Source organism: Poecilia latipinna, unplaced genomic scaffold (genome assembly GCF_001443285.1).
Source record: "Poecilia latipinna isolate Pla-1442-1.1 unplaced genomic scaffold, P_latipinna-1.0 Scaffold874, whole genome shotgun sequence".
Taxonomy (NCBI): Eukaryota; Metazoa; Chordata; class Actinopteri; order Cyprinodontiformes; family Poeciliidae; genus Poecilia; species Poecilia latipinna.
In genome coordinates this window covers 235,549-245,579 of record NW_015113490.1, presented here as the reverse complement: position 1 = coordinate 245,579, position 10,031 = coordinate 235,549, and the positions used below count along the sequence as shown (strand labels likewise).

The following is a 10,031-nucleotide window of genomic DNA, read 5'->3' as shown; positions in this document are numbered from 1 at the left end:
TTTTTTTTTGGTGGGGTTGGAGGGAGGAGCGAAGTAGCTGGGTTGTTTTTGTAGGGTGTTCCCCAGACAAAGAGTGGGAAAAAACAGCAAATAAATCACAGCAGCTCATAATCAAGCCCCATCATAAGCATTGTGTATGAGTGTGACACCTGCTGGGAGCCACCTTGGTTCTGTTTACACCAGCCAATTCAGTCTGGCCCGGGTTCCAGCTGGTCCTAAATGCGTCAAGACTAGATACTATGTGCAATAGCTTCACATCCAGAATACACGTGTATCTGTTTGCTGTTCACACACAGACATACGCACACATAAGCACACAGTGAACCTAACAGGAGCCACCCAGAGGGTGGGGGGTAGGGGGGGCATTCCTGTCCTTTGTTTAAGGAGGAAGAGGAAACCTGTCAGGAAAAGATTGTGTAGAGCAGGAAACTCTCATGGCTAGAGAGTCCTTCCTTTCTTTTTTTTTTTATTTTTTTTGTGAACATGAATGTACAAGTTCATATATACTCAGGGACACAATTATGATTGCATTTGCTACTGGAACTCCTTGTTTTGTTAAAAAAAAAAAGATGCGAGTTGACAAAAATTCCATGCTCTTACACCAGGGCCATTCATCCATGGCACATCACAAACCTGTGAGCAATAAATGATGGAATTCCATGGCTATTTTTCTCCTCTCTCTGTCTCTCTTTCTTTTCCCAGAAAAATGACACCACACCCAATGACCACAAACGAGCTACTTTAAATTTCCAAGAATTAAAAAAAGAACAAGTAACATCTCTCAGACGCAACAGGAGTAAATAAGCTCTCTGTAGACTGAATGTGTCTAACTGGGGACAAGCGGGGCTTCAACATCTGGACTGGAGGCTGTAGCCATAATGCATCTGGAATTCCAGTCTCAGGGAACCAGTAGCCAAGTGGTGTTAATGCAGACCAGCGCTCTGCCACTAACAGCATACCGTTTCAAAATAAGTTGTGCAACTATTTAAGGAGCAAGCCAAGGTATCATTGTGAAGCGTTGCGGTTTCGAGTGTTGCAAACGGCATGGGCAGTTACCAAATGACAGCTTTCCTCTGCAGCTTGACAAAACTCTCTATGTCCGGCAGCGGGGAGACGCGGAGTTTCAGCAACGATCGAAATCCGCAAAGAGAAGCAGATGCAGACTTTCTGATTTCCAGATACCAGCCAGGTACCATCACCGCTCCGTTAACCCCGCGGACATGATCCTCAGGACTGAGCCGGGCGACGTGCCCACACCGCTGTTGCGCAGCTCAACATCATCGTGTCCAGCCGCTACATCCAGTGATCTCTAAAACTAAATGCTTGAACCCGCGGATACACACCACATAAATGACTATAAAGTGTGTTTCTAGTCTGAATCGAGCAATAATTCCTTAGTGGCTTCCCCAGACGTGCGTAATGATGCGCCCGGTCCCCCGAAAAGTCCACAACGTGATTCAGATCTGAATCCACTAAGCGTGTATCCTCGAAAGCCTTTATTATAAAAAGGAAGAAAAATGCTTTAGGATAAAGAAGAAAAGAAGAGAAACCTTGGTTAGAGAAAAAAATCTCCCATCGTCGTCGGATTGGAGGTTCCAGCTCACAGACCGAGACAGAGGATCGTTTCAATCCGCTGCTTTAAAAAAAAAGGAGGCGCAACTCCGCAAAAAACTGTCTCCCCACAAACTCATACACCCCGTCCTCCACCCTTACCTTAATAGTTCCGTCCATTTTGCCCAATTTTCAGCGGACCCCGACGATATCCCAAACATGACACGCTCCTGAGTTAATTCCAGTGCCCCCCCGGTACTATGTGGCGGAGAGAAGGAGACACTTTTTTCTCTCTTTACCGGATTGACTTTTTTCTTTCCTCTAAGTTTGGGAAGTGAAGTCACCGCTGTTGAGAAGGTTTGAAAAGGAAGCTGTGTGTCACCGAAAGTCCTGCCTTCAAAAAAAAAAAAAAAAAAAAAAAAAAAGGGGGGGGGGAAAAAAAAAAAAAGGCAGGATACTGTCACAGAGAGATAAGCAGGGAAACAATTGAGTGTTCGCTCCGCTGTTATGTTTTTTTCTGCTCGGAAATATTTACAGGATGGCTGGGCTGCCTGCGTTGCACACGGCCATTGCAGTGTTGTGCCTGCTGAGGGATATTGTTGCGCGCTATGTATTAATTCCCTGGCGGTAATGTCACAGCTGCTGTGGAAGAAGGGTTTATTTGTCCAGAATTTTTATTTTTTATTTTTTTATTTTTTTTAGCTGTATTTGAAGATTTTTTTTTTATTTTATTTTTTTTTTTTTTACGAATGAATATAAGTTTTGGAACTTAATGTTTTAGGGCGCTTTTTGACTCACGCCTACATTTCAGACACATCTGGCCATGCCTCCATCCCCCAGTAAAACAAGACTATTCACAATTTTACTCTGGATTTCATAGTGGAAGTAATGCATTTCATCCCTGCGAGTGGACAGATGTTTCCCTCAATGCCAACTGAGCTCTAAATCAAAACTGAGGAGATAGCTGTGACAGGGTTTTATTGTGTTTTTTTTTTCTAACTTTCCTTTTTTGCGATCAGATATGTTAGGTGTTCTTTTGACATTATTAAAATACAAGTAGTAAGCTCTTTGCCGCGATATAATTAAAAGTTTTTTGTTTTTTTTTTCCCGCAACATGTGTTCTGTGGAAAAAGACACAGAAAGACAAAAGCGCACCAAGGTGTACTTAATTAATCTATTTGATTATTATTTATTGTTATTATTATTATTTACTGCTACATTTGTCTGTGCACAATTCACGTTAGGAGTCCTTCCCTCCGAAGGTACTTCACCCCCCTCTTCCTTGCCTGCACTTTCAAAATGTTCTCATCAATGCAAGCGCAATTTTAGTGCATATTCTAAAGAGGGAGAGAGGGATTCTGAACGTGTCCAGAACAGAGACACTGAAAGAAAGGTCAGTTTTCCGAGTTTAAGATCTGCATTTTAATCAAATTAATTAAAGACCATGTCAACAGAGTTTAAGAAATGAGATTGCTATATTTTACTAAATCAAAGTCCAATTACAGGAGGGAAACAGAGTTTTTCGTTGGACAAAAGTGAGCACACATCGTCTCCTAATGTTTAATAACGCGTTGTGATTTGACCAATGATAAGAATAATGAATACTTTTTTTTGCAGTATGCCTGTGGGGAAGCGGCCCCTCAGACTCAAATGGAGCCTGCCCCTGACAGCAGGGCCGGCCTGTCTGCACTCCACTTGGGGGTCTGGCGGGGCGGCATGGGCCCCCACCCTTGGGACCACCACATCTGGATCCTGCTAAGGGTCAAGGCTTCTCCTGCCTGAGGCCAGCTCTGACTCGAGTAATTAAGGGAGACACCTTGTTTAACTCTTTAGTGACTGTCTTGCTTTTTTTTTTTGTTTGTTTGTTTTTGTTGTTTTTCTTCACATTCCAAACTCTGGAGGTTTTTGCATCACCTTGGTGTAGAGAGACTACCTGTGTAAAGATCTATATCTGTCTGTCTGTCTGTCTGTCTGTCTGTCTGTCTGTCTGTCTGTCTGTCTGTCTGTCTGTCTGTCTGTCTGTCCAACTATGACGAAATACTGACATTAAGATATGGTGAATTTTAAAAGAAATACTCAGATTTTGCCTGAAAGCGATTTCTCTGAGGTGTCTGACAAAGTCTTGAAGCGATAGGAGTTTTTTCCATAACTGTAACAAACATGCAAAACTGTCTCGCCCCAACTGTCTTCCTCTAACAGATAGCCTGAATAACTAACTACCTAATGTCAGCTTGATCGAAGAATTTGATTGGTGTCCAGGGCTGGCCCGAGGTCAGCTGAGGCCCACTGCTAAATTACATTTTTATGCCAGCCTTCAGCTTAGCCTTTTGACTCAGTGAAATGATGAAGAAGCAAAGCTAAGTAAAGTTCAATTAAAAAATGGAAAACACACATCAAACTATTTAAACTACCATGAAGATGTCACCCTACTTCAGACTAAAGCAGCAAAAATATATAGAACATTTCACTTTTTAAAGTTTTCAATCGTTTATATTAATGCGGTGAATTTGTTAACCCATTGCATGTGGATTACAATCTATATTTATTTGACTCTCAAACAAGCAGGGGGTTCCAAGCATTCAGAAAGTTTGCTCATTCATCAAACTGACTTTGCTTGAGCCACTCTATAGAGAGAAAGTAGGTGAATAACAAGCAACAGTGTTTTACTAGAGCAGATTATAGTTTTGCTTAAGAAAATTCCATATTACTGTACAATTCAATATGCTAATTATCTTAGCAATAGTAAAAACTTTTTCTTGTCTTTTGCTTTTAATTCATTGATTGATTTTTAATAAAAAACAATGAAGTCATGTTATGCATGTTTAATTTTAAATGTCTGTGTGAATACAATGATACCATGATTCTTTACTTAATCTTACATGCCACAGGAATCTTATACCTTTTCAACAGGGTCAGACTGAGTTACAAGCAAACTTTGCAACTGATGAAAGCCCCCTGCAGGTCTTTGGGCCTAAAAGGAGATTAAACTTATTAAAGGACAATTTGAGAAAAGCACCAATTGTGCTCATGTGGTGCATATAAATGAAATATAATGATACCAAAAATCTACTTAAAATCTGAGCTTTAAAGCTACATTAGACACGTAGTGATAATTTTTGTTAATCTTGATGATTATGGCTTATAGCAATAAAAACCTAAAGTCCACTTCCATTTTATGAATTTCAATTGTGGCTCCTAAAGGAAATCTTTCTTGGGGTCCTTTGGAACTGCTCTGCATGCTTATGATTTAAAGCCTCCACAAATTGAACAGTTTTAATATACGTAAATATACTTTAATTATAAAAAAAAAGTCAAATTTACTCTCACTTACACTCTTCGTGCCAACTTTAAGTGGGTTTGAATAACGCACGTCGTCTTGTTCCACCACCCAAAATATTGTCTTTTCTTGTCAAACCAAATCTTACCAACCTGTAAATAATTGTTTTAAAAGCAAACTCCTTTATTTTACAAGAAAATCCATCATCCCAGTCATAAATCTTATCAAAAAGACAAGAGGGAGCGAGAACTCCCAAGATCATAATGAATAAAGCGGTAACAAACATTTTAGAAGGCCAATAAACAGATGCGAGTTGGTTTACACAGTGAACCACAGAACATCTGGCTTTGACGCTGGAACTAGACAGCCAGACATTTCTTCTTACACCACCAGCCAGTAGCTCCTCTGTCTCAGCACGGAGGCAGCAAGCCAGAGGTGGGCGGACACTTTGGTGAGTTTGTATGTGCGGCAGCCTTTCAATTGTTGTGGGCCCATCTTTTCTTCTTCAACTTAAATAAATCTGTGGTAAGATCTGAAAGGTAGGGAAAACTGACATGATGTCGTATCTTACAGCTACATGCATTAACCGGCTCCTGTTGCTTTTTTTTTCTTTTTCTATTCACTTTGTTTTATATAGCCCCATTTTGTTTTGACATTTTCATAACCACTTTTAGACATTTTTAACATGGTAAAATACATTGGTAGTATTCAAGAAAAATAACTGCAACTCCGAAGTTGAAGCATCCTCAGTTCATGTAAACCAGCCCTTGCTCCTGTTTATTAAACTACAGAATTGTATTCAGATCATTCCTGCTCTCAGGCTAAAAGGCATTTATCCGAGTCAAAATACCGAGGGCAAAAAAGAAGAAGAAGAAGAAAAAAAAACTGGAGTCTGCAGCACATAGAAGCACGAACTGTCTGGCCCCTCGCTCTAGGCCATAATTAATTTGAGATTTATTTTTATTGGAGAGTTCCAGTCTCGCCTGGCCTTAACCAAACAAAACCAAATGCCTTGGCCCTTTGGATTCGCTCGAAAGATGGGGAATATATATATATATATTTTTTTTTAGATTTCGTACACTGAGGCGTGCCACATGCTGACCAGCATCTCCCTGCGCGATTGAGAGGGAAGCAACAATTGCGAAGACACGCTTAACCCCGGAGTCACAGATCGGAAGCGCCAGAATAAAAGGAAACAATCTAGGCTGCATTTCCACAACAAACTGAAACACAACGAGTCGCAAAATATATGTTTCCCCTCTCCGTGCGCCTCTTACAGAAAGAGTAATTTACGCTCATATTTTCTATTTAAACATTCCCTGCTATTCAGCTCTCTTACAACAAATCGGGAATTGTTCCGACTCCTGAAACGCAAAGTCTCTCAGCGGTGGCACAAACGCTGCGGTTGGATGAAAGGAGCCCTTATTCAAAAAAAAAAAAAAAAGGGGGTGGGGGAGGAGGAGAGGGGGATAAGTCCTCAAAACATAAGAAGTCGCCCTTTGGAAAAACACCTTGATTATTAAGATAGAAACATAGCCCTTCACTGTACAATGACTCATTTGAATGAAGCATACAGTCCAAGCAGTCAAACGTGACGCAGTCACTTGGCTTTCATTGACATTTTTTCACTTTATACACACAAAATATGTTTGACTTTATTTTATAAAAAAAATAAAATAAATAATTATTATTATTATGAAAAACAATTTGGCGTTTCAGTGCTATTTCTAGACGTGTGGATCCGTTGGATGTATCATATCCCCGCTGCGCCAAACATGCGGGACGAGATGCGGGATTTATATGAAAACCAGATGTGCGTTGTTTGCTCTATTTACCCTCTCAGGAGCGTGACGGACAGAGAGCGGATTCATGACGTAAGGCATGATAATGAGACGTAACACCACATTTGAATGAGCTAAAAGGAAAAAAAAAACTGCAACAACAGAGCATCGTGACTTCAGGGTAACCAGGTATTTCTTTATTATTGTTACTGTCAGTCACTTTGACACTGCAGTAAAATAAAAGTCTTTACTTGTCATTAATGACCAAACAAACTGCTAGAATTTTATTGATATAATTGCTAAGATGTTTGGCAAACATTTCATTTGAGAACATAATAATCAGGTTTAACTGCTTCACATGCTTAAATAAACTAGTTACATTTCAACCAAATCTTTGTACTTGTCCAAATTTTGATAAATTCTTATGATGACTTCCCACATATGGTTTATCCTCTATGTTAAAAATAAACAAAAGATAAGCATTGGTTTTTGACAGACATAAAAGATTACCAAGCTATTACTAAAGGGATTATCTTAATATGGTGGTAGAGACAGTTCTAGACCAAATTTACCAGAGGCACAGTCTTTTTTTTTTTTCTTTTTTTTATGGAAGGCGCAGAACAACATAAAGGACCAAAAAAATAAAATAAAATAAAACAGGCCAATATGTCATTTAATATATATAAAGTGATCCAAAGAGTCACTTCAGGAGTCAACAAGATCAGGTTGCAGAGTCCTGATGTAACAAATGAAAACTGTGATCCAGTATCAAAACAGCTGAAGCTAAAAATGTAATACTTTCATTTCTAATTCATTGTTAAAGGGAAACTGTGAATGTAAAAGATTAAACTAGTGAAAGACAACCAATTAGCTACTGTTTCTGTTCCAGAGTATTTCACCATGACAAAAGGGATTTAGTATTAGCTCTTCAGTACAGGGGCCAAAACAGAGGCCTGCACCAGGTCTACCTGGGCACTGGACCCTATTAGCCCTTGTCTTGAACCACCCTTGGAAGGTGGCATGTAAAACCCTTTCCTTTCACACAGAATGTCAGACAACCACTATGATTTTTCGTAGTTGCTTTAGGAGTAACTGGTGATGATACAAACTGACACAAAATATGTGTGCCACTTATTTAATATAAGACAAACTGTTATTCATGCCTTTAAATGTCACCATGTTTAGGCATTATGTTAGACAGCCATATTGGAATCTGAGCTCAGGGCCTGATCCATGACCCCTGGCTTTCCCAATTGGAATTCTGGGTGTTCTTGTTGATTTTCTGACTAAGACCTGGGAAAGTCAGACTTCCAAAACACAGAGAACACACCATAAAACGTAATGTCTCAGATACCCAACTTGCTGGTGCATTTGATATGCACTTTAAGTCAAATTTTCAAGAAATGTTCTTGCATCAGGTCAGAGATTTTCTTAACCACAAGTTTTTTGAAAATATTTAGCTTTTAATTAGACTAAATACAGCTCACAGAAATATATCAGCCATACTGGACACCACACATGACAAATTAGAATTGCTAACAGTTGATTGAACCAAAAGCTTATGTGTCTAGAAGTAAACCAGTATTGCAGAAGCATAGATTGGTTGGTGTGCCAAGGTTTTAAATAGTTGGAGTTTTGCTACAGCGCTAAAATGTTCTGTCAACATTTTCATGGCTTCACATTTTGATGAAATTATCATTTACTACTCGGTAGTAAATGAGTTATCTATTTTTTATTTTTTTTATTTTTTTGATAGCTCTAAGATTCATTTCCAGTTCTATGGAGAATACAGCTCCATAGAACTGGATATATTACTGCTATGTTACTAAACAAGCAGTCATAGAATGAAACCTAAATGACTTTTACCAATAAACTCCCTTTCTTATTGTATGATAAGAATATGAAAATGTGATAATTGAACAGCAAATAGTCTATTGTTTGAAAAAAAAAAAACAGTACTAAATGTAAGGGATCTTTGCTTATATTATGTTGAAATAATAAATTGCTAACATTCAAAACATAATACAATATATCATTTACTCATGAAGTATGAATAATTGTAACTTTTACGGTTTAAATAAAACCATTTAGATTACACTAAATGTTTTTATTTAAAATTGTTACTTTTTCAATGAATCCCATACCAGCACATGCCTATGTTTTCTGACTGTAAAGCTCTCTTAGTTAAATTGTTAAACTGTCTAAATTAAAAAGAAGAAACAAAATTATTGAACGCAATTACTAAATTACAGCATCATATAAGTTGAAATAGCCTTGGCAAACTTTGTTGTTGACTATCACAGCAAACTTAAAGAAAAGAACCCTGCAAAATTACCTGATCCAACAGACGGTGGTGTCTTACCTTAACGTAAGACGACGTGTCAGGGACAGTTTGAAACATGTCTACTAGACAGACTGGCCCAAGGGTGCTCAGTGTCCAATGGGCCCTGAAAGAAGAAGAAAGACAAAGAAAAATGATGGAAACAATTATTATTATTATTATTATTATTATTATTATTATTATTATTATTATTATTATTATTATTATTATTATTATTATTATTATTATTTCAAGGTTGTGAATCCATAAAAGATTCACAACCTTGAATCTCCACCAAATTAGAGTTAAGGTAAAATTTACCCAGTGTGCACCCTCCCTCAAATCTGCACGTCAATTCAAGCCTAGATTCATTCATAAAGCCCGATTTTCCCCCCTAAGCTCTGGTATGGGCTATTAGATAGAGGCAGGTTTTAATTACTACCCTCCCTACATTTAACAGCGCCAATAGATGGAAATTACAACAGTGACCTACAGCTAACATGGATAAATTACTTACTTCAATTCTAGCCAATAGAAACTGAGCAACACACAAAAAAAGAAGAAAAAAAAAAAAAAAAAACGAGGGCCCCCATCCCAACCCCCATCACGTTTTCCCCCTAAAGCTTACCACATATTGAAACACTTTTCGCTTTAATAAGTGCAGCTTACAAAGTCTCGGGTGAAAGGGCACTGAGGGGACGGTGTTTTTTAGTCCTTCCTTATACCGCTGCAATTATCAGCAGCGCAGAGCCATCACAAGCGCCTCTTATGTACATATGGGTGATGAAGCAAATGAGGTTATGTGAATGTCTGCAATGGCAGGCCATCTCTTAATAATCCCCGTGGAACATCTCTGACCTGTGAAAAATCATGCATGTTTTTGCGAACCTTAATTTACAACTGTGCATTCATTTTAGAATTATTAGCGGGTGATTTAAACGCTTTATGATCTTTTTAAAAATGTATTTAAGTATTGTTTTCGACTTTTTTGTGTGTGCAGACGCAAAAAAATGCATCCGATTTCCAGCCGATAAAAAAAAAAAAAAAAAAAAAAAAAAAAAACCACCCAAAAGCACCCCCCACTGCCCCCAATTAGAGGGGA

At 38.5% G+C, this 10,031-nt stretch overlaps 1 protein-coding gene across 7 annotated transcripts in view; it reads right to left on the bottom strand.

Annotated features, from left to right (window-relative positions):
- The window catches only part of fli1 (Fli-1 proto-oncogene, ETS transcription factor), a 44,893-nt gene that overhangs the window by 30,914 nt on the left and 3,948 nt on the right, over window positions 1-10,031 (bottom strand). For 2 of the 7 annotated variants that reach the window (XM_015048318.1, XM_015048319.1), the window contains exons 1-2: window positions 9,558-9,577; window positions 8,945-9,056 (exon numbers count right to left, since the gene is read on the bottom strand). In XM_015048318.1, coding sequence (XP_014903804.1) covers window positions 8,945-9,056; window positions 9,558-9,562 — 117 coding nt within the window. In that variant the 5' untranslated portion in view covers window positions 9,563-9,577. Of the gene's footprint in view, window positions 1-1,550; window positions 1,670-1,713; window positions 1,923-8,944; window positions 9,057-9,557; window positions 9,578-10,031 lie in introns of those variants that run through there. The other 5 variants (XM_015048320.1, XM_015048321.1, XM_015048323.1 and 2 more) reach the window with 5 other exon arrangements.